This window comes from Lithobates pipiens, unplaced genomic scaffold (genome assembly GCF_037356315.1).
Source record: "Lithobates pipiens isolate NorthernLeopardFrog02 unplaced genomic scaffold, aLitPip1_a1.2 Scaffold_3, whole genome shotgun sequence".
In the NCBI taxonomy this organism is placed as follows: domain Eukaryota; kingdom Metazoa; phylum Chordata; class Amphibia; order Anura; family Ranidae; genus Lithobates; species Lithobates pipiens.
Window position 1 is genome coordinate 60,359,895 of NW_027507790.1, and position 25,909 is coordinate 60,385,803.

At 42.4% G+C, this 25,909-nt stretch overlaps 1 protein-coding gene across 9 annotated transcripts in view; it reads right to left on the minus strand.

Annotated features, from left to right (window-relative positions):
- Positions 1-25,909, minus strand: part of LOC143940419 (E1A-binding protein p400-like) — a 198,696-nt gene that overhangs the window by 44,461 nt on the left and 128,326 nt on the right. For all 9 annotated transcript variants that reach the window (XM_077461762.1, XM_077461761.1, XM_077461758.1 and 6 more), the window contains 6 exons: positions 19,330-19,457; positions 18,574-18,630; positions 18,399-18,477; positions 18,080-18,295; positions 10,410-10,455; positions 978-1,096 (listed from right to left, as the gene is read on the minus strand). In XM_077461762.1, the coding sequence (XP_077317888.1) occupies positions 978-1,096; positions 10,410-10,455; positions 18,080-18,295; positions 18,399-18,477; positions 18,574-18,630; positions 19,330-19,457 (645 nt within the window). The remainder of the gene's footprint in view (positions 1-977; positions 1,097-10,409; positions 10,456-18,079; positions 18,296-18,398; positions 18,478-18,573; positions 18,631-19,329; positions 19,458-25,909) is intronic.

Genomic DNA, 25,909 nt, shown 5'->3' on the forward strand with positions numbered 1-25,909 from the left:
AGGTTTTTGCGGTCTTTGACCCTGTTGGAGAGACAGGCCATTACAATTTGTCCTGGTAAACATTTTGTGGAAAATCCAAAAATGATGCATCTGTCAGTGTCACGGGATACAAGTGATATTTTCTATTAGAAAGACCTGCTCTAAAAAAATTACTCTCTTGCTATTTTCACCCTGTTTTAGGAAAACTCCTTTTTCAGTCAAAAATCACCCGTTTCTTAGTTCCATAGATAGTCAGGGTGAAAAAGACACACATCCCTCCAGTTTAATCAAAAAAATATATACATAGAACAAATACATAGAAAACCTCCATATACACAGCGCTGTACCTAGAGCTGGGTCATTAAAAAATAAAAATCTGCGATTAAAAAAAATAAAAATAATAATAATAAAAAAAAAAAACACGATTCAAATTTTTTCTTTTTTTTGATGGACACCGCGCCCACATCTGATTTAGAGACAGGCAATAACACATGGATTTACATTATCTGGTGAAATCAGACAATCTAAAGTCTATAGCCCCGTAACACATGGACCGAATATTTGGCGGTAACGACCGGCTTAATAAAAACAGGTCGACACTCGGCCCGGCTTCTGTTGAAGGGGCATGACCGAGATAGGTGTGCCGATCGGTATCTAATCAGCGCTCTCAGCCATTCGGTGTGCTCTGGCAGAGGGGGGGTGGGGGTGGGGGGGGCGCACTCCCTGTCAGAACACAATCGCTGTAATAACATCAGATCATTAGTAAAGCGTCTCCTTCTGAGATTTTCTTTTTTTTTTTTTCGTTCAGCCCGCTGGGTCGAACAAAAACAAAAAGAAAAAACTGCTGGTGTGTACCAAACTTACCCCACATTAAAATAAATAAACTGCTGTTTACTTCAGTCAGATCAGAAAAGAGATGATTCCTCAGCACCTGCTATTGATTACTGTATTATGATTTTGTAACTTTGTAGGCATAGTTATTATCAAAGAACACTTACTGAAACTGCACCGGTTACCACAGGAGACACCAGTCGCTTGTTGATGGGTTGGAAGGTTGCAGAGGGAACACTTGCCACTCCAGACACTGTGTTTACAAGAACATTTGCAGTGACTGTTCCTAAATTAGGGAATAGAAAATGTGTTGAATACTTAAATATGTAAATTTAGACGATCACAAGAGCAACATCCACTAGAGCATATTAGGACTACCCACATATACAGCAAATTATATTTTCTTGCAATTAATAGTGAAACAATGAGTTTCGATGCTTCTACTAAGACCTCTTTCACACCAAGGCGCTTTACAGGTGCTATAGTGCTAAAAATAGCACCTGTAAAGCGCCGCACCTCTCACTCCAATGCGAAAGCCTGAAAGTGTGAAAGTGCCACTAAAATGCCGGTAAAGTGCCGCTAGACATAGTGACACTTTCCCGTAGACGCCTGGCACTGCTCAGTGTGAACGTGCCCTGAGAGTGACTGTGAAATAAATAAAAAATGGCAACAGATGCAAAGGGCATGTACATATACAGTGACTTGAAAAAGCATTCATATCCCTTGAAATTTTCCACATTTTGTCATGTTACAACCAAAAATGTAAATGTATTTTATTGGGATTTTATATGATAGACCAACACAAAGTGGCACATAATTGTGAGGTGGAAGGAAAATTATAATGTTTTAAAAAATGTTTTTTACAAATAAATATCTGAAAAAGTGTAGCATGCATTTGTATTGAGCCCCCCTAAGACCCCTTTCACACGGAGGTGGATTTCAGGTGCTTTAGCGCAGGATATAGTCTATGCTAAGCGCCTGAAAAACTTTCAATCATTCCAGTGTGACTTTTCACACTGGGGAGGGAGCGCTTAAAGGATGGGAAAAAACAGTCCAGCAAGCAGCATCTTTGGGGCGTTTTGTATACAGAGCTGCCAAAACGCCCCTGCCTATTGGAGTGAATGGGCAGTGCTTTCAAAGCCAACGCGGCCCCAGTGTGAAAGGGGTCTTATTCTGATAACCCTAACTAAAATATTGAACCAATTGCCTTCAGAAGTTAGCAAAATAGTAAATAGTGCACCTGTGTGTAATTTAAAGTGGTTGTAAACCCTTACAAACCACTTTGACCTACAGGTAAGCCTAGATTAAGGCTTACCTGTAGGTCCAAGAAATATCTCCCAAACCTATATGGTTTAGGAGATATTTGCCCGAAGACGGGCACCGTAGACAGCGGCGCGCAGGCGCATTGAGCGTGGCATCCTCGATAACGAAGATGCGGCGCAATGCAGAGCGTCTCGGCTCCCGTGCGCATGCGCAGGAGTGACGTCATCACGGCTATGCCGAAGGAAAGCGGCGAAGCTGCGAGACCCACCGAGAAGATGGATGCGGTGGACTACAGGGGACAGCGGTGACTTCGCTGGCTCCTGTGTCAGGTAAGTGACACATAATGGGCTACTATGCGATGCACAGTAGTCCATTATGCTTTGCCTTTGCAGGGAATGAAAGAGGAAGTAAACTCATCAGGGTTTACTTCCTCTTTAATCTCGGTATAAATGCAGCTGTTCTGTAAAGCCCTCGGATGTTTGTTAGAGAACCTTAATGAACAAACAGCGACAGTGACCGTAATGTGGTGTGGAAAGCCGCACGGGAACGGGCCCTTAAGGTCATCCAAATAAATAGGCTGGAATTAATTGAAATGCAATGTGGAAATATATACTGTAATTAACACTCACTTTTTCATCATGAAAATTGGGTGCAAATAGCGTGTGCGTGTTATACGCCAATACTTTAATTTTAGCTGCCTCGGAGGGTGGCGGGACGAGTACCGTCAGATTACATACAGTGAGAATCTCCTGTTTACTTGGCGGCATCTGTAATAGTAAGTCCCGTCTCCTGGGCTGCCATTGGACCACTGTTCTGTCTATCATAGGAGATTCTCACTGTATCTAATCTGTCGGCACTCGTCTAATCCCCCTCCCTGTCCCCTCTAGGCTGCAGATGGGCATCGGTGAGGCTGCTGCATTGATGGCAATGGTGAAGCTGCTGCACTGATGGCAATGGTGAGGCTGCCGCATTGATGGCAATGGTGAGGCTGCACTGATGTGGACTGATCAGGCTGCATTGATGGCAATGGTGAGGCTGCAGATGGGCACTGTTATTCTGCTTCAAAATACCTTATTTAAAATTTTCTGAAACGTCCCCCTTAAAATGAATGTACGGGTTATACGTCTATATACTGTGTATGATTTTACACTGTGACCATGGATATCTTAACGTGAAAAAGTAAACTATCTGTATTCTCTTTGACTTTATTCCAATTTTAGTTTATGTAAAAAAAAAATTATATTTATATATATATATATATATATATATATATATATATATATATATATATATACACATATATATATATATATATATATACATATATATATATATATACACACATACATATATATATATATATATATATATATATATATATATATATATACACACATACATACATACATACATACATATATATATATATATATATATATATATATATATATACACACACACACACAAACATACAGTACAGACCAAAAGTTTGGACACACCTTCTCATTCAAAGAGTTTTCTTTATTTTCATGACTATTAAAATTGTAGATTCACAATAAAGGCATCAAAACTATGAATTAACACATGTGGAATTATATACTGAACAAAAAAGTGTGAAACAACTGAAAATATGTCTTATATTCTAGGTTCTTCAAAGTAGCCACCTTTTCCTTTGATTACTGCTCCGCACACTCTTGGCATTCTGTTGATGAGCTTCAAGAGGTAGTCACCTGAAATGGTTTTCACTTCACAGGTGTGCCCTGTCAGGTTTAATAAGTGGGATTTCAAGCCTTATAAATGGGGTTGGGACCATCAGTTGTGTTGTGCAGGAGGTGGATACAGTACACAGCTGATAGTCCTACTGAATAGACTGTTAGAATTTGCATTATGGCAATAAAAAAGCAGCTAAGTAAAGAAAAACGAGTGGCCATCATTATTTTAAGAAATGAAGGTCAGTCAGTCCGAAAAAATTGGGAAAACGTTGAAAGTGTCCCCAAGTGCAGTGGCAAAAACCATCAAGCGCTACAAAGAAACTGGCTCACATGAGGACCGCCCCAGGAAAGGAAGACCAAGAGTCACCTCTGCTGCGGACGATAAGTTCATCTGAGTCACCAGCCTCAGAAATCGCAGGTTAACAGCAGCTCAGATTAGAGAACAGGTCAATGCCACACAGAGTTATAGCAGCAGACACATCTCTAGAACAACTGTTAAGAGGAGACAGTGTGAATCAGGCCTTCGTGGTAAAATAGCTGCTAGGAAACCACTGCTGAGGACAGGCAACAAGCAGAAGAGACTTGTTTGGGCTAAAGAACAAAAGGAATGGACATTAGACCAGAGGAAATCTGGAAATCTGTGCTTTGGTCTGATGAGTCCAAGTTTGAGATCTTTGGTTCCAACCACCGTGTGTTTGTGTGATGCAGAAGAGGTGAATGGATGGACTCTACATGCCTAGTTCCCACCGTGAAGCATGGAGGAGGAGGTGTGATGGTGTGGGGGTGCTTTGCTGGTGACACTGTTGGGGATTTATTCAAAATTTAAGGCATACCGAACCAGCATGGCTACCACTGCATCTTGCAGCGGCATGCTATTCAATCCGGTTTGCGTTTAGTTGGACCTTCGTTTATTTTTCAACAGGACAATGACCCCAAACACACCTCCAGGCTGTGTAAGGGCTATTTGACCAAGAAGGAGAGTGATGGGGTGCTGCGCCAGATGACCTGGCCTCCACAGTCACCGGACCTGAACCCAATCGAGATGGTTTGGGGTGAGCTGGACCGCAGAGTGAAGGCAAAAGGGCCAACAAGTGCTAAGCATCTCTGGGAACTCCTTCAAGATTGTTGGAAAGCCATTTTAGGTGACTACCTCTTGAACCTCATCAACAGAATGCCAAGAGTGTGCGGAGCAGTAATCAAAGCAAAAGGTGGCTACTTTGAAGTTGTTTCACACTTTTTTGTTCAGTATATAATTCCACATGTGTTAATTCATAGTTTTGATGCCTTCAGTGTGAATCTACAATTTTCATAGTCGTGAAAATAAAGAAAGCTCTTTGAATGAGAAGGTGTGTGCAAACTTTTGGTCTGTACTCTATATATATATATATATATATATATATATATATATATATAGGGTCTTTAAAATGTTATCTCTTTAGAGCCGGTTCACAATGCTGCGATGTCCGAGATCGGATGTGATTCGCACCGCACAGCAGTGAAAGTCACATGCAATCTCTGTGCGATGCGATTTCAGCCATGAAGATCGTATGACTGAATTTCCATCAAACTCATACAAGACCCTTTTTTTTTTTGACTGCAGCAGAATCAGCAGCAGTGAACACCCATGCGATCTGATTCCTGTCTGAGTTTGCAGATTTTTCTTTTTTTTTTTTTTACAAACAGAACACCATAACGTGCAGTAGTGCATTGCCATGCCTACTGGGGCAATGCAAGTACATTGCAGTTTTCATGTGTTGCTACAGTGCATAAATGTGAATCCGACATTATACACAGACCAAACTTTGGACAGCTTGATCTGAAAAAAAAACTAAGTGAGGGCTGCACAAATAAAATTGATGGCTAATTTTGTTGAGAGAGCTATACTCATCGCTTTACTCTGCTACCTTAGTGTTCCAGTGCTTGCGTTTACTTGTTCTCTATTGACTGTGCGGCCAAAACAGGCATCCGGCGATGCGCTTACATCCACTTTGTAGAAATTGGTAAAGGTGTGAGCGGATGACCAAGTCGCCGCCTTACGCACTTGAGTGACTGACGCTTGATTTCGGAAAGCCCAAGAAGTTCCAATTGACCTGGTGGAATGGGCCATGACAGGAAAGGGGGGCACCTGCTCCTTCAAGGTGTAGGCCTGTACCACAATCTGATCCACCTGGAAATGGTGGAAGACGAGACCACCATATCTTCTTTTGGACCAGCTACCGAAACAAACAAAGAGTCTGACTTCCGAAAGGGAGCCGTGGCAGACATATACACCCTTAGAGCCCAGACCAAGTCCAAGGAATGAAGGGCCACATCCTTAGGATGTATTAGTTTAGGAAACAGATGGTAGCACAACGTCTTCATTAATGTGGAACGCTGAAACCACCAGAAAAGAAGGTTGCGGACGCAACACCACCTTAGCCTTACAGATAACCAGATAAGGCGACATGCAAGACAAGGCCGCCAGTTCCAAAACCCTCCTGGCTGATGTAATGGCCCCTAGAAAGACCACTTTCTGGGAAAGAGTCAAGGGAATTTCTCTGATGATCTCAAATGGCAGTTTCTGAGGCATCAATAACACCAGGTTCAGATCCCACGGGGTTAACAGTGGATGTACATGTCGGACCCCCTGAACAAAGGTGCTCACTAGAGTGTGAGATGCCAGGGGTCACTGAAAAAAGACAGCCAAGGCTGATATTTGTCCTTTAATGGTGCTTAAAAGCCAATTTCTGGTCTACTCCTGCAGAAACAGCAGGATCCTGGAAACGGAATAGGTGCGCAGACGCCACCCTTTCTCCTTACACAGAGATGTATGCCTTCCAGGTATGATGATATATCTTCCGAGAAGATGATTTCCATGCTCTCAACATAGTTGAAATCACAGAGTCCGATAGGCCCTGGTTCCTTAGTGCCTGGCTCTCAACAGCTATGCCGTTAAAACCAGCGATGGTAAAGCAGGATGGAGAATCGGACCTTGAGACAGAAGGTCTTCTCGCATCGGTAGTCGCCAGGGAGCGTCCGCAACCAGGCCTATTAGGTTGGTGTACCAGGGGCGCCAAGGCCAATCTGGGGCAATCTGAATTACTGGAATCCCCTCGGTCTCCACTCTGCGAAGCAGACGTGGTAGTGGCTTTAATGGAGGAAAGGCGTAGATCAGTCGATACTGACCCCATGGAGCCACCAACGCATCTGACGCGTCGGCCCAAGGATCTCTTGTCCTGGATACAAATCTCGGCACCTGGGAAGCCAAGAGATCCACGTCTGGTGTGCCCCACCGCAGGCACAGTAGCCTGAACACTTCTAGATGCAGCGCCCATTCTCCTGGGTCCAGCATCTGGCAACTTAGGTAGTGAGCCTGCCAGTTTTCCGGTACATGTCGCTCTGCCCACTGAAGGATGTGAGCGACCTACCGTGCTGCAGCCAAGCTTCTTGTTCCTCCTCGATGATGGACATATGCCACCGCCGTGGCGTTGTTTGACTGGATCCTGATCGGACTCCCTCGTAGTCTCATCGAAAACGTGGAGAGGTATAGCGTAATCGCTCGTAGCTCGAGCACGTAGATCGCCAACTTGGATTCCTCCCCCGACCAGAGGCCCTGGGTCAACTGTACTCCCAGTACAGGCCAGGCTGGTGTCCGTTGTGATTACTGTCCAATATAGAGGTAGGAACGACTTCTCGGACCGAAGTGCCGGGGATCTCAGCCACCAGAGCAGGGAGTCCCTGACTGTCTCACCCGAATCTGCTGATCCAGGGATGACGGAGATTTTTCTAATTTCATCAAGATCTCCTTCTGCAAGACTCTGGTGTGAAACTGGGCATACGGCACTGCCTCAAAGGAAGCCACCATGAGTCCCAGGACTCGCATGCAGAAGCGTAGCGATGGCCACCTGCGGTTCAGCGATAGTCTCACCGCGGCTCTGAGAGTCTGCAGCTTGTCTGAAGGGAGAAACACTCTCGCTTCCATGGAGTCCAGCAGTAAGCCTAGGTACCCCAAACGCTGAGTCGGTATAAGCACCGACTTTTTTAGGTTCAACAGCCACCCAAAATCTTGCAGCCTAAACTGATGAATACTTTTTTTTTTGGGGGATATGTATAAAAGCAAAAAGTAAAAAAAAAAAAAGTTACAAAATTGTCACTCTTTGTTTATAGCGCAAAAAATAAAAACCGCAGAAGTGATCAAATACCACCAAAAGAAATCTCTATTGGTGGGGAAAAAAGGACGTCAATTTCTCTATTTGTGGGAAAAAAAGGATGTCAATTTTGTTTGTGTACAATGTTGCACGACCGCGCAATTGTTAAAGTGACGCAGTGCCGCATTGCAAAAAGCGGCCTGATCATTAAGGGGGCAAATCCTTCTTGGAATTAAGTGGTTACGCATCACTGGGTTTTTAATTTCTCGCAAAAAAAATTGACAACATTTTTTTTTTTCGTTTCCGTTAGAACATGTTGTAAATAAGTAATTTTTTTTCTCCTTGACGGATGTGCGCAGATGAGGCTGCACTGTCATTTTTGATGCACATTATCGTGGCAAGTGTACACCCGCTACTTATGCAGCTCAACCACATTCTTATTTATTATAGTTTGTCTTAAAAGGAAAGTAATTGAGGTCCCATTGTCACATTCACAAGGCACAGTGTGGCTCATGCATGTGCACTAGGAAGCCAGCTATGAAGCAGCAAGGACTCACAGCCAGCATTCCTTGGTAAACATGCCGATGCCAGAGACCCAAAGAGCAGCAAAGAACCAGCCTGGATGAGGAAAGTGCTGGATCCCTGGACAAGGGATGCCCAATATCTGACTTGAATCTTAATGCAGACTTCTGGAAAAAATCTGTAAACCAATCACACAAGCAGGAAATTATGTTTCTGGGGGGCGGTCTGTACACGATCTGTGTAAAGAATACCTCCAGGAACAATACAGGAACTCACAATGAGGAAGCAAGGAAATTACATCATATAAGAGGGGCGGATACACAGCAAATTGAGTGTAAATAAAACAATGACCACTCGGTGGCAGCATAAATATAAACTATTAACTTATTGAAACAACCCTTGAACTTTCAAAAAAAAAAAAGAAAAAAAAAAGAAAAGGAAAGTAATTGTTAGTCGTTGACCCTGTAGAGGCATGCAGTCTACATAGCTAATACAAAGCCTTGAAAAAGTATTCATACCCTTTGCCATTTTCCACATCGTCATGTTGCAACCAAAAGCGTTAATGAGTTTTACGGGGATGTTATGTGATAGACCAACACAAAGTGGCTCATATGTGTGAAGTGGAAGTAAAATGATAAATGGTTTTCAATTTTTTTTTACAAATAAAATATCTGAAAAGTGTGGTGTGCATTTGTATCCCTGACCTGTCTGGTGTGTTCCTTGGCCTCCACGATACTGTTTAATTACTATGATTCTCTAACAAACCTCTGAGGGCTTCACAGAACTGCTGTATGTATACTGAGATTAAATTACACACAGGTGGACTCCATTTACTAATTAGCTGACTTCTGAAGACAATAGGTTCCACTAGATTTTAGTTAGGGGTATCAGAGTAAAGGGGGGTTGAATACAAATGCATTCCACAGTTTTCAGATATTTGTAAAAAAAAAAAAATGTTGTTAAGACATTTATCATTTTCCTTCAACTTCACAGTTATCTGCAATTTTGTGGTGGTCTATCACATAAAATCCCAATAAAATACATTTACGTTTTTGGTTGTAACATGACAAAATGTGGAAAATTTTAAAGGGTGTGAATACTTTTTCAAGGCACTGTACGTACATATAGACAATAGGCAATTCTAAGAGCAACCTAATTAAAGTGGTTGTAAACCCTTACAACACACTTTGATCTACAGGTAAGCCTAGATTAAGGCTTACCTGTAGGTCCAAGAAATATCTCCTAAACCTACACGTTTAGGAGATATTTGTCGAAAGACAGGCACCGCTGTCTGCAGCGGCGCACTGAGCGCGGCACCCGTCAACGATGATATGCCGCGCGTGGCAGCTCCAGTGCGCATGCACGGGAGTGACGTCATTGCGGCTTCGCTGAATGACAGCGGCGAGAACCACCGAGAAGATGGATGCGCCGGACTACAGGGGACAGGGGGTGACTTCGCTGGCTCCTGTGTCAGGTAAGTGACACATAATGGGCTACTATGCGATGCATAGTAGTCTATTATGCTTTACCTTTGCAGGGAATGAAAGAGGAAGTAAACCCATCAGGATTTACTTCCTCTTTAACCTGCCATAGTGGGGTTTTTTTTTGGGGGGGGGGGGGTCAGTTGTATGAAACTATTTACTCATGTGTTAGGAAACTGGTATTTCTTTGCGTTCATTATCAAAACACACTTTTGAGTAGTTCAATTAGAATGGTCTGCTGTGTAGCGAACGTATATTTGTGGAACTCTTCTCTAACACACACACAAATCATAGCTATGCCAGCATTCTCGCTCTACATAAAAAAAAAAAAAATATATATATATATATATATATATATATATATATATATATATATATATATATATATATATATATATATATATATATATATATATATATATATATATATATACACCAAAACACACATGCGATAACATTATTCTGGCTTTCACACACAAAACAAATACACTGACCTGTGGTTATGGTTGTTCCTGGTACAGCAGCCTTGATGGTGCCAGTCTGCAACATGAAGCATTACAGTTACACCAGTGAAAAACATAATGCCCTAATTCATAGCATAGAAATATCACAAGAGGGGGATTACCACTTTAATACTGCTTAAATGTTGTATGACTAGGATGAGTTGGTTTTGTCATCATTTGATATGACACCATCGCTTGACATTTAACTGTACTTTATCATCTTCTCTAAACTTCTTCCATTAAAAATTATTGGAAAGAGCATCTCCACCTCCATTACCAGCACACACACCAGCTAAAGCCTTTGTAATAATGCAAAACAACTGAAATAATAGGAAATTTTATTGTATACAGCTGTAACATCATGCCGCTGCAGTAAAATATAGCCCAGTCAAAATAAATGGTAATAATTATATTTAGTAACACATTAAAAGTGGATGTCCTGCTCCCCAGCACAGAATTTCTGACAGTGGATGTGGTTTTCATTCAGGAAAATGTGAGTTTTGACATAATGTCCAATCCCTTTCTTGGAGTACAATACAGGACACAGAAGGGTTAATTCTTGGATCATGGGGTATGCTCCACCTCCAGGTAACTGGACACTGGCTAATAGCAAAGCTTACCACCACTCAGCATAACCCCCCCCTCCCCACTGTCAGTATTGCTTTAGATTTGTCAGCAAGCAATATTGAAGCAAGACCAAAGAAGAGGAACTGTGATGTACGCCAAGAAAGGGATTTTACAGGCAAGCCAAAAAATAGGATTTTTATAACAGCTTACCTATAAAAATCCTTTTTGGAGTACATCATGGCACACAGAGCCATAGTAGTTACTATGTGGGCTATAGGCCACCATCAGGTGATGGACATTGGCACACCCTAAAACATGAAGTCCACTCCCTATATAACCCCTCCCACTACTGTGAGTACCTCCGTTTTTGTAGCAAAGCAATATACATGTATTAAAAGGGGAGGGGCCTCTGTGTCCCGTGATGTACTCCAAGAAAAGGATTTTACAGGTAAGCCGTTATAAAAACCCTATTTTCTTTATCATACATCACAGGACACAGAGCCATAGTAGTTACCAAGTGGGATTTCCCAGAGCAATGCCAACTGAAGGGAGGGAGACACAATAAAAGTAGGGCACCATGAGACTAGAGGACTTATATTGCCGCCTGCAGCATAATACGTCCAAAGGCGATATCCTCATGCCTTTTTACATCCACCTGATAGAATCGGGTAAATGTATGGGCTGAAGACCAAGTTACAGCCTTACAGATTTGAGCCATGGAAGCTTGGTGATGCACTGCCCACGAAGCACTAACAGCCCTAGTGGAGCGTGCTTTGATTTGAGAGGGAGGAATCCTCCTCTTCAAACCATAAGCTTGAACAATTACTTGCCAAATCCATCTAGAAATCCTTTTCTAGGACCTTCAGGCAACACAAACAAAACATCAGTTTTTTTGGATCTGAGTAGTCGCCTTCAAGTAGACTGATAGCTCTCACCACATCAAGAGACTGTAGTGACTTCCCCTCCGTAGAACAGGGTTCTGGAAAAAATGAAGAGAGAACATTATCCTGGTTTAGATGAAAACCTGACACTACCTTTGGTAAAAAGTAAGGATGAGAACGCAATACCACCTTATCCTTGTGAATAATTAAATATGGTTCTTTACAAGAAAGAGCAGCCAACTCCGATACCCTTCTTGTAGAAGATATTGCTACCAGAAAATTAGTTTCCTTGTCAAAAGGACCAAGGGAATATGCCATATCGGCTCAAAAGGCTGTTTCTGCAATGCCAATAGAACTAAATTCAAGTCCCAAGGGTTCGGGGTGACCTAACCAGAGGATTAAGCCGAGTTACCCCCTGAATAACATTACGAAACCAAAGAATGCAAAGCAAGTGGTCGTTGAAAAAAATACTGATAAGGTCAAGACTTTGATAGTACTCGAGGCCAGCTTCATTTCTAACCCCATCTGCAGAAAGTCAAGGATTCTGCATGACATACTTCCTGGGGTGCCAACCCCCGGATTCACACCAGGAGACATAATCCTTCCAGACTCTAATACGATTCTGGAAGCCAGATTCCTTACATTAATCAAGGTAGATACTACTGAACCGGATAGCCCACGCTTCTTCAGAATATGAGCCTCAATAGCCAAACCGTTACATTTAGCGTTTGTAAGGTAGGATAGAATACCAGACCCTGTGAGAGAAGGTCTGGATATAGTGGTAGGGTCCAAAAATCCTTCTGGGAAAATGTCAAGCCGGGGAGAAGTCTGCAGCTTCTGCTGACTCAGCGTGATCTTAGGAAGCATGACAAGGTACATGCTCTACACAGCCCCCAGTGGTGACTTTTAGGCACAACATTTACTTTTTAAAGGAAACAATTCATAAGAGAAATTAAAATTCCTTAGAAATCTCCACTTACCTTTCCCGCTGCAGGGATTCTGTGGTGGGCTCCGTTAAAAAAAAAAAAACCTTCAGAAACCAGGCCCCTTTTTATTGTGGTAACCACACTCCTGGACCTGTAAAATACCCCACCAGGAAACTTTATGGCTGAAAAAACCCAAAGCACTGGATCCTGGGGTCTAGTTCTCTAAAAAGAGAAGCATTACGGGCTAAACCTTGTTTCTTCTACCAACGAGTCCCAGGTACGATTCAATTCAGCCTGAAAAAACACTTTGAATGGATCCGGTTGTATAGCCCGCCCCAGCAAGGAGTCTTCCAGTGGAGCTCAGCATAGCACATCTTTACTTGTGACCAATACCTAAGGCACCGGCGAAAAAATTGAGGTAGTCCCAGTAGTGGGAGGGGTTATAAAAGGTAGTCGACTTCCTGTCTTAGGGTGTGGCGCATCCATCACCTGAAGGTGGCCTATAAGCCACATATTAACTACTATGGCTCTTTGTCCTGTGATGTACGATAAAGAGATCTAGATTTCTTAATTGTAGATCACAAGACAGAGTTAGGTCTTAGACCATTGGAACAGCCAAAAGCAATCCCATGAGGACCAGGCAACAGCAAACAGCTGCTAACAGATCCATCCGTAACTATCATCTTAGCCTAACAAGAAAAAGAAATGAAAAGGCCCTCACAAGGCTGCCTGTAAGACTTTGTAACCGATGCCAGTGTTCACCAAGGTACCACCTGGTAAAACTTGGATCACTTGCATACAGGAGGTGTATTACTGGCCAGATTACCAGTTGAAACTAGAGAAAGAAAAAAAAACAACAGGAAAAGGTTGGAATTCACTCTGTAATGCTGACTGAATTAGAACAACAGACTTGAAGCTTTAAAAGGAGGGTGGTGCTTGAAAATACTTGTTTCTCTGTTAAACATGGTTACCTGCAAGGAAATGTGCAGTCACCATTTCTTTGCACAAAAAGGGGTTCACAGGCAAGGATATTGCTGCTACTAAACTTGCACCTAAATTAACCATTTATCAGATCAACAAGAACTTCAAGAAGAAGTTCTATTGTTATTAAGAAAACTTCAAGGCGCTCAAGAAAGTCCAGCAAGTGACAGGACCATCATCTCCTACAGTTGATTCAGCTGCAGGATCGGGGGCACCGCCAGTGCAGAGCTTACTCAGGAATGGCAGCAGGCAGGTGTAACTGCATCTGCCAGCGCAGTTAGGTAAATACTTTTGGAGGATGGCCTTGTGTCAAGAAGGGCAGCAAAGAAGCTCAAAGAAGCAAAGAACTTCTCTCCAGGAAAAAAATTAGGGACAGACTGATATTCTCTAAAAAGGTACAGGGATTGGACTGCTAAGGACTGGGATCAAGTCATTTTCTCTGATAAATCCCCTTTCCGATTGTTTGGGGTATCCAGAAAAAAACTTGTCTGAAGAAGAAAAGGTGAGTGCTACCATCAGTCACGTGTCATGTCAACAGTAAAACATCCCGAGACCTTTCATATGTAGGGTTGCTTCTCATTCAAGGGAGTGTGCCAACTTACAATTTTGCCTAAGAACACATCCATGAATAAAGTACAAAAGGTACAAAACCATTCTCAGAGAGCAACTTGATCCAACCCTCCAACAGCAGTTTGGCGATGAACAATGTATTTTCCAGCATGACAAGGCACCTTGTCATAAGGCAAAATTGATAATGTAGTGCCTTAGGTCAGGGGTCTCAAACTGGCAGCCCTCCAGCTGTTGCAAAACTACAAGTTCCATGAGGCCTTGCAAGGCTGAGAGTTAAGAGCACGACTCCCAAAGGCAGAGGCATGATGGGACTTGTAGTTTCGCAACAGCTGGAGGGCCACCAGTTTGAGACCCCTGCCTTAGGTAGTAGAACATCTAAATTTTGGGTCTATGGCCAGGAAACACCCCAGATTTTAATCCTATTGAGAACTTGTTGTCCATATTCAAAAGGTGGGTGAACAAAAAAAAAAACACCCCACAAAATCTGACAAACTCCAAGCATTGATTATGTAAGAATAGGCTGCCATCAGTCAGGATGTGACCCAGAAGTTGATTGACAGCATGCCAGGGCAAATTTCAGAGGTCTTAAAAAAGAAGGGTCAACATTGCAAATAATTGACTCTTTGCATAAACTTAATGTAATTGAAATGCTTGTAATTACACTTCAGTATACCATAGTAACATGTGAATAAATCTAAAAACACTGAAGAGCAGACTTTGTGAAAATGTATATTTGTGTCATTCTCATAACTTTTGGCCATGGCTGTATTGGCCCTCACGGCTGCCCTGACTCAAAGTCTCAGATGTAAGTAGAAACAAGTGAGGCAGTGCTACACAATCCAAGGACAAAACCCCAGTGCCCTGGCTACAAAGTCTCCTCACAACTGCATGGTCTACAAAGAAAAGCAGGACACATCGGTGGAAATCAGCAAAATGGTTATCATTAGACAAGGTGAGATACAGCCATAAAAATGCCAATGCGTTTTGGCCAATCAAGCCTTAATCATCGCAAAGGATAACGGTTTTGCTAATCTACACCGATGTGCATAATTTTCTTTGTGGGTGTCTCAGGTGACTGGGTCTGCAGAGTTGTGTCCAGAAGCTACAATCTGGAGTTTTGCTGCTTTCCCCCATCAAGCTTTATTTAAATAGAATGGTTGACGGACTTCTGGGGAGTATGTCCGCTGAATAACCTTCTCTTGCCTGGTACCAGCATGATCCAAAAGCCCTCAGCTCACCCAGTCACTTGTCGAGACATTAGTGTAGGGTGAATAAAAGCATAAGACATTATTTGAAGCACAGACACAAGTATATATCTCTGGGGACAATTACCCCTTCTTGTTGGCATAGAGAAACAAGGCAGGGTAAACTTAACATCCAATAACATCAGGCACAGGTACATTCAAACTTACAGACCACTTTGACCTACAGGTAAGCCTAGATTATGGCTTACCTGTAGGTGCAAGAAATATCTCCTAAACCTACACAGTTTAAGAGATATTTGGAAAAGATAAGCACTGCTGTCTACAGCGTATGCGCCGTAGACAGCGGTGCGCAGGTGCGCGAAGCGTGCCGCTAGCAGCGGCTAACATGCAGTTAGCAGTAACTCCGGCACGCATGCACAGGAGTGACGTCATAACGCTCCGGCCAATCACAGCACCGGAGCTGCGATACCCAGAAAGAAGATGGCCGCTTCGTGGAAGCGGGGACAGCTGTGACAGCGCTGGCTCCTGCGTCAGGTAAGTGACATACAATGGGCTACTATGCGATGCATAGTAGCCCATTAGACTTTACCTTTGCAGGGAAATAAAGAGGAAGTAAAACCCATCAGGGTTTACTTCCTTTTTAACACATCTATAAACAAAATCAGGGCATGCAGCCAACAACTAGTTTCCTGTACACAGTCCAAATGTCCAATATCAGTGTTCTAATCTAAACAGTTTAAAGAACCTGGCTGGTACAGGAGTAAAATTAAATGCAGAGTCCAGTGTGGTTGTACTGAGTGATTAGTGCAGATCAGATTGGGCCTCTCACCTTGTGCCCCCAAAAGACACAGGGTAACGAACACATAAAAGGGGCCTGGGTAGCTGAACCAGGAGTTTCTTGACCCCTCTACAGGCCACCCTTCCAAAGTGACTCCCGTCACATAATGTATCTTTGGTCTCCGCCAGCAGAAGAGCAGTCTCACTACTTTTATTACACTTTCTTCACAGTTCCCAATCATACTGAGAAATCTGGCCCATTCTGGTCTTCAAGAAATCCATCAAGTTTTTAAAAATGCAGAAAATTCAGAATGGAGTCCACCCAGTTGATGGATTGACCCCAAATGTTCAGCAGGCGGTACAAGTTTTGGAGAACTTCAGCTATGTACTTAATCTTCAGAAGTCAGGCTTGGATCTCACTCAATACCTGTAGTACTTAAGCTTTATCCAATCACCTGGAGATGGAGAATGACCCAATAATCTAAGAATTACTGCTCCTTTGTTTTGTTATGGATGATTAAGAAATGTAAAATTTTAGTTTAAAGCAAACTAAACTTTGAGGTACTTTCATATGACATTTGTCAAGTCTCTGTTGACAATATCGAATATACTTTCGAGACTTTTCGTATGAACATTCGTTCAAAATCTACCTGTGTACCACCAGCTTAAATGTGTCATGATTTAGCCAACAGTACCCTGAGGTCTTCAGTACTACTAGCCAACTAGGGGGGTTAGTTTAAAAATGCCAGTTATCCAATTACAGTTTTGGTTCTGGGTTACACAATAAAGAATTACTCAAGTTCATAGCCGATTTGAGGGGACAGACTGACATTCAAAATTCTTCACAAGTCTGACCAAGATCAGACAAGATATTCGTTACATTTTTACATAACACAGCTGTACAATGAACCAAGCACAATTCAAATAATGTTCATGGTAAAAGGGGCACAGTATGAGTAATGATTAACCAACATTAATCAAAATTATGTGTACACAATAAAATGTCTACTATGGTAGAAAAGTGGCGTGCTGCACTGTTTTTACTTTAAAGTATTTTAAGGTCTCATGCACACTGGCTCTAAAAATGGCCACTTTTTAGGGTGTTTGACTTTTTTTTAGCCTCTAAACACCCCTCCATGTAGCCATACACACATAGGCGTTTACAGTATTATTAGAAGAGGAGTATTTAGAGGCTGAAAAAACAAAAACAAAAAAAAAAAGCAAGCTCAGGAGAGCAGCATCTGAGCAGAAAAAAAAAACAAAAAAAACGCTTGACAAGCCTAAACACAAGGTGTATTTAGCGCTTGAGCGTTCACTTCAATGGCCAGAATAAAGTAATAGTCTGACCAATGGAATAAATAAACGTCCAGACCCTTTATGTGCCTAAAAGCATTTGCAAAACATGGCTTTAGGTGCGTTTTTTTGTAAGCCGTTTCTCTCCTGGCAGGAAAAAAAGGCGTTCAGAGGAGCTGTAAAATAAATAATGGCCTGCCGCTCTCTTCCCTGCCATGATAATGACATAGATGAAGGCTGAGGGAAATAAATAAATAGTGTGACCGCAGATGCGGACGGCTGTCCGCCATTTCACGATGCCCCATCTATCATATGAATATTGAAAGCAAATCAGATGCCTGTTGCAGTTTTTTTTCTTTTATTTTTTTTATTGGTAAGTACTATATCCTTTATGATATTTAACTGTCAACATAAATGTAAAATGTTTGTGTGTGAATATTCTGAAAATCAGCATGACTTACAATAAGTGCTGGAGTAGTTATGGGTGTTGTACCCGTATTAGGATTCTTGGCTGCAGGTTGCTGCTGAACGACAACTTGTGCCTGAGTAACTGCGGGAGTGGGTGTCTGCGCCTGTGCTGTCTGCACAGTTGTTGGTTGAGTTGGTTGTTGTCCGTTTTGCTGTGGCTGCTGTGACAATGGTCCAGATTGCTGTTGTGCTCGAACTTGTTCCAAAGCCTTGGAAAATAGCACGATAAAGATTTTCAGTTAAATGTATAAGTTGTGAAGACATGCACATCCCCATTATTAAATATACAAATACAGTACTGAGATAACCCACCTTCTTTTCTTTGGCTATACGGTCTGCTCGCAATAAGGCCACTTGAATTGGTGGTAATGGTTTGTCATAACTAATGCCACTAGACAAAATAACAAAAAAGAAAAAAAAACGTAAATAAAAAAAAAAAACTTTATCTGGTATTTCTAATGCTCAAATGGTAAATTTTAAATGTTACCTCTCTGCAAGCACAGATGCGTGCTTGGGATTTTTCTGGAATGGATTCATGCCAAGTCTAAAATGTACAAACCATATTAAAAGTAAGGGATAAGTGACATATAAACATTTAAGAAAAATCCTAACCTTGACCTTTTGACCCAAAACACTAACCCTGGCACTGACCTAGATCAAACCTGGATCTAGGTATTTTTTATTTATTTTTTTACAAGGGGGGAGAGCAAGAGAAACAGACAAACACACAATATGCATCGCTCTCCTCTATTCAGAGACAAAAGACACAGTAGCGGGCTTCACAGTGACTGATCACTGCGATAGCCAATCAGAGGCTATCAAATCACAGAGATCAGGTGAGCTGGAATCGGGCGTTCCAGGTCCCGATCGTTAGTACAGGGCTCTCTGAGACCCTGGGTCGTTCGACATGCTCCCAGCACAAAGTGAGATATGCAAATATGCGGCCCCACACAAAAAAGCCATGTCCAGTGGGTCCACATATTTGTGTTAGGTCGGCGCAAAGGGGTTAAATTCTTGATAAAAAAAAAAAAAGTGTTCAATACTGTACCATCTGTGTGGAAAATCATGAAGGTGAACTTGAATTAAAAAAAAAGATACAAAATAAAACACTTGATAAACTAGCTTAATAACAAATATATAGTTGTTCAGAATACTTTGCCTAAAACACTATTTATATGAATTATTTATATTCTAGCCATAATGAAATAGATTTATGCATATTTCAAGGCATTGCCACACTTACAGAGGTTTGATAGGTGGACTTCTCTTTCCAGCTGTCATTTTCATCATATCAAAGCGAGTGGTATACAATTGCAAGTGCGATTGTCCCTCGTCTTGTGCATAGATTTGGCTTGTCCTTAGGGGTTTATTCTACAGAAAGGAAAATAAAGCAAACCAGTTCAGGCTGTCATCAATGCAATTGAGTATGAAATAGACAAATGGCTATAAAAGAAGCAATACTGTTGCAAGCATTTGCAATTATTTTTATTCTTTAGCAGGAGGATGCTACCGAAGTTGATTATTTTACTGTGCCGTTAAAGCGTTTGTTAACCCAAAAAACCCCCAAAAAAACAGATACTGTTCCTTTAACCCTTTCGCTGCCAGGCCCTCTGCTCCATTTTTTACACTCAGGTGGCCAGACCATTTTTGCAATTTTTCCTTTGTTTTTTATTTTTCACTTATAGCTTTCAGAATTTGTGAAAAACCCCCCAAATTATATATTTTCTGAACGCACATGATAAGTAGAATAAAAAGGAGGTGCTACTGATTTTTTGGACCCTGCGGTATTTGTGCAAACGTTTATCAAAGCAATATATTTGCAAAAATTACACTAAAACCATTAGCGGATAAAAACACAGCAAAGTGTACAACATTCCAACTAAAAATCTAAGTTTAACCTGTATTTAATGAATAAATAACAAATATTTGTAACTTTTAAAATTGCGCCTTTTTGCAAAACTGTGAAAATTACAGAAAATGTGGGCTTCAATAGACAAACCGTTAAATTTAGCGATTGTAAGGCCTGATGGAAGAGTCCACGGTTCCCCTACTGCCAACCTTATGATCACTGCATACCAGGATCTTCTGGGCCATGCCGGGCTAGTAGTATTACCGGCTTCCCTTCCACTTTGAACCTGTGTAGAAGCTGCGTAAGCAGCTGAACTGTAAGAAACGCATAAATCTGTGAAAAACTGATCCCACGGGATCTAAACACCCAGGACATTAAGCCAGACATGCCATCAGAAGTTCTAGAATGTTGACAGTCAAGGCTCTCTCAGCTTGACTACTTCCCCTGGGCAGTGGTCTCCTTCAGGACTGGTCTCCATCCCTAGAGGATAGCCTTCGTAGCCACTACCTCCTAGGTAATCGGCATGAAGGATCTTCCTTTCTGCCATCTTTGCTGAGGTTCCGGCGTATCCCTGAGGCCAGTCCCTTTGGATAACGCCTAGGTTAGGATCTACTTGTTCCACGCAGACAGAATAATGTTTATAGCAGCCTTGAACGAAACTGAGCATAGGGAACCGCTTTGAATGAAGCCATCTTCCCTAGCACCTTAGCAAAGGTAGAAGTAAGGAACTCTTCCCAAACACTCCAAGCTCCTTACCAATCGTAAGAAAGTACCTTTAGACTGGGATCCCAACCCAGGAGTTCCAAATACTTGACCATACTGGACCACCTAGGTCCAGCCATGCTACTGACTGATCTATCAGCAGCAGATTGTCTCGGTATGCCATTATGGCTATACCCTGGGCCTTTACCCCAGGCACAGTGGCTAACCTGAAGGACCAGACCACCAACTGGACGAGGCACTGTTCCTCTGCGAAGCGCAGACAACCTCAGTAGCCCATGCAAATAAACACATATGCAAAACAGCCCATATGTGTATGAGGCAAGTATTAACACTATATTCCTCTATGGAAGCGTGCGTACATGGAAGCATGAATTTATACAAGTATGTTTTAGGCAAAATAAGAAAAGTGTGTGCTGTATACACGTGTATGTATGTGTAATAGATTTTGTATATATATATATATATATATATATATAAAAAAACACGTGTGCTATGGAACAGGCATTTTGCAAGCAAGCATGCATTTTATGAACGTGTTATGCAACATTACACAATATGTATCCATGCAGACAAGTATTCCTATGAACATAAGGAATCCTGTATATTTAACGAAAACTTAAATTAACATGCCTCGTTCATGCAACTTTAGGCGATCATGCATCCTTATGCGATTTTGCATTTTTTTATATGATCAAATATTTTATGCATTATAAGCACTACTGTGCGGACAAGTACCCTTGTGTGACCAAGGACTCTTGTGCGATCCAGCATTTTTATGTGATTTTAGGCATTTCTGTGCAAACAAGCACTTCATGTGATCAACAAGAACATGTTCTGTTGTTTTACCCACATGATGTACATTCCAAACTCATGTATTTTATGCAAACGTGGACTAGTAAAGAGGAGGTTATTCTCCGCCGTGCGTTTCCGCAATCATGGGATTTAACTGTGCGTTAGCAACAATTCACACCAGCAACTGTGCATCCCAGGAGTTGTGCATTTGGCTAGCTTGTAAGCAAGCACCTACATGAGAATCCTGTGGAGGATTTTTAGCCTGATGATCAAGCATCTTTATGCGATCAAGCCTTTCTGCGTGACCATGCGACTAGGAGAAAAAAAAAATTAAAAATGATGCACATCTCTACAAACATAAACATGCATCTTTAGGTGACTGTGTACCTTTAAGTGATCTTATCCCCTTCTGTGATCACGTGTTCTTATGTGATCAAAAATAAGCATGTTTTGTGTGTGGTTTCTTTTTTATTTTTAAACACAAAACATGTCCAAACATGCATTTTGTACACACATGACCATGTATCTTTATGCAACCCGTTTGTTTAAGCAGCAACCTTTCGTTTCAGCAGCAACTGTGCGAACTAGCCCTGTGCGATCCAGCCACTGTGTATTCCTGAATCTGAGCATTTAAAGCAACTGTGCGACCTTAGCACCTTTGTAATTCAGCATCTGCGCATGTTATCAACTGAGCGATTTTAGCAACTGTACATATCAGCATCTGTACGTACTAGCAATCATGCGATTTTAGCAATTGTGCATATCAACATCTGTGCGTATTAGCAACTGTATGATTTTAGTAACTAAGCATATTAGCATCTGTGTGTATTTAGTAACTGTGTGATTTTGTAAGCAAGCCCCTGCTATACTGCAGTTGGTCCTCATACCTGTAGGATACCATGCACATATGCACTATGCTCAAACCTTTCAAACATGTATAACATGCATTTCAAAACTGCAAACATGTATTTTATGCTGTTCCTGCCCTCAAGCAGACAATGACACTTTTAAAGCGAACTGCTAATCATCCAGGGGTGTATCTACTAATTACAGCATGTATATGCCCCATGTATAGGCAGAAAATATGGAGCATGTAATCATGACTTGTCTGTACCTGTTCCCAAGCTGGCACTCACACACTCACGGCCCACCATTCTGTTTCCAAGGCCGACCGACCTGTCAGCACATGGTAATGGCTGCCCTTCTTCCTGCCTACAATAGGCTAAGAGGAAATCTGCGTCCTCTAGTGGCTGGGGGGAAAAAAAAAAACAGCAGCCTGCCTGAGGCAGAGTACAAGTATAATAGAACAGCACACTGCTCCCAGTGGCCACCGGGAAACAGACAGTCAGAATGCTCTCTTAACCACCTTCAGACCGGACCATTTTGCTGGTAAATGACCAGAGGTCTTTTTACACTTTGGCACTGCGCTGCTTTAACTGGTAATTGCGCGGTCATGCAATGTTGTACCCAAACGAAATTTGCGTCCTTTTCTTCCCACAAATAGAGCTTTCTTTTAAAGGTATTTGACTGACTCTGCGATTTTTATTTTTTGCGATACAAAACGTAAAAAGACCGCAAATTTTGAAAAAAAATGATATTTTCTACTTTTTGTTATTAGAAAAATCCAATAAACTAAATTTTAGTCATACATTTAGGCCAAAATGTATTCAGCCACATGTCTTTGGTAAAAAAAAAAGTCAATAACTGTATATTTATTGGTTTGCGCAAAAGTTGTCACATCTACAAACTAAGGTACGTTTTCTGGAATTTACGCAGCTTTTAGTTTACGACTGCCTATCTCATTTCTTGAGGTGCTAAAATGGCAGGGCAGTACAAAACCCCCCCCAAATGACCCCATTTTGGAAAGTAGACCCCCCTAAGGAAATTGATAAGTGGCATGTTGAGCCCATTGAATATTTTATTTTTTTGCCTCAAGCGATTGAATAATGACAAAAAAAAATTTTTTTCTTTTTTTTTTTACACAAAGTTGTCATTAAATGATATATTGCTCACACATGCTATGGGCATATGTGAAATGACACCCCAAAATAAATTCTGCTGCTTCTCCTGAGTACGGGGATACCACATATGTGGGACTTTTTGGGAGCCTAGCCGCGTACGGGGCCCCGAAATCCAAGCACCGCCTTCAGGCTTTCTAAGGGCGTAAATTTTTGATTTCACTTCTCACTACCTATTACAGTTTTGAAGGCCATAAAATGCCAAGATGGCACAAAACCCCCACAAATGACCCCATTTTAGAAAGTAGACACCCCAAGCTATTTGCTGAGAGGCATGTTGAGTCCATGGAATATTTTATATTTTGCCACAAGTTGCGGGAACATTACAAACTTTTTTTTTTTTTACACAAAGTTGTCACTAAATGATATATTGCTCACACATGCTATGGGCATATGTGAAATGACACCCCAAAATAAATTCTGCTGCTTCTCCTGAGTACGGGGATACCACATATGTGGGACTTTTTGGGAGCCTAGCCGCGTACGGGGCCCCCGAAAACAAGCACCGCCATCAGGCTTTCTAAGGGCGTAAATTTTTGATTTCACTTCTCACTACCTATTACAGTTTTGAAGGCCATAAAATGCCAACATGGCACAAAACCCCCACAAATGACCCCATTTTAGAAAGTAGACACCCCAAGTTATTTGCTGAGAGGCATGTTGAGTCCATGGAATATTTTATATTTTGCCACAAGTTGCGGGAAAATTACAAACTTTTTTTTTTTATTTAATTTTTTCACAAAGTTGTCACTAAATGATATATTGCTCACGCATGCCATGGGCATATGTGAAATGACACCCCAAAATAAATATGTGGGACTTTTTGGGAGCCTAGCCGCGTACGGGGCCCCGAAAACCAAGCACCGCCTTCAGGCTTTCTAAGGGCGTTACAGTTTTGAAGGCCATAAAATGCCAAGATGGCACAAACCCCCCCCAAATGACCCCATTTTGGAAAGTAGACACCCCTAAATTTACGGGTACACTAGTGAGACTAGGTAATAAATGGCGGGTGCCCTGAAACTATAAAAAAATAACTAACCAACCAGCGTCACCTGTAACAGTTATATGGTGATCACTGGTGAAAGGGTTAACTAGGGGGCAATCAGGGGGCTTTATGCGGTAGTATATGGGGGTCCCTGGCGCTATAAAAAGCTGCGGCGAACCTAAATACCTACCTGCCTAACTAGCGTCACCTGTGACACTAATACAGCGATCAGAAAAACGATCGCTTATTAGGCTGGGTTCACACTGGAGCGATGCGGGAACGCCACAAATCCGCGGCGGGTTCCCGCATCGCATGCCTCCCGGCGGCAGTTCACACTGCCCTATGCGAACTGCTGGGAGTGTCAGTGAAATGTTAATGACACCCCCAGATCAGTTCGCATATCGCAGTGCGATCTGCAAACTCGGATCGCATGGTGTGAACACCCATGCGATCCGATTCTGCTGCGGACCAAAAAAAAGGGTCCCGTGCGAGTTTGCGGCGGGTGCGACACGAATTCAGCCATACTATCTGTATGGCTGAACTCGAATCACACAGAGATCGGATGTGATTTGCACTGCAGTGCGGTGCGAATCACATCCGTTCTCATAAACCGCTGCAATGTGAACCCAGCCTTAGTGACACTGGCGACAGGGGGTGATCACGGGGTTAAACCTTTATTGGGGGGGTTAGGGGGGTACCTTAGAACTAAAGGGGGCTAACCCAAACTGCCCTAACAGTTATTACAGTCACAAATGACACCCGCTGGGTGATCAGGGGGTTAAACCTTTATTAGGTAATAAATGGCGGGTGCCCTGAAACTATAAAAAAATAACTAACCAACCAGCGTCACCTGTAACAGTTATATGGTGATCACTGGTGAAAGGGTTAACAAGGGGGCAATCAGGCGGCTTTATGCGGTAGTATATGGGGGTCCCTGGCGCTATAAAAAGCTGCGGCGAACCTAAATACCTACCTGCCTAACTAGCGTCACCTGTGACACTAATACAGCGATCAGAAAAACGATCGCTTAGTAGGCTGGGTTCACACTGGAGCGATGCGGGAACGCCACGAATCCGCGGCGGGTTCCCGCATCGCATGCCTCTGGCGGCAGTTTACACTGCCCTATGCGAACTGCTGGGAGTGTCAGTGAAATGTTAATGACACCCCCAGATCAGTTCGCATATCGCAGTGCGATCTGCAAACTCGGATCGCATGGTGTGAACACCCATGCGATCCGATTCTGCTGCGGACCAAAAAAAGGGTCCCGTGCGAATTTGCGGCGGTGCGGCGAATGGCTGAACTCGAATCGCAGAGATCAGATGTGATTTGCACTGCAGTGCGGTGCGAATCACATCCGTTCTCATAAACCGCTGCAATGTGAACCCAGCCTTAGTGACACTGGCGACGGGGGGTGATCACGGGGTTAAACCTTTATTGGGGGGGGTTAGGGGGGTAC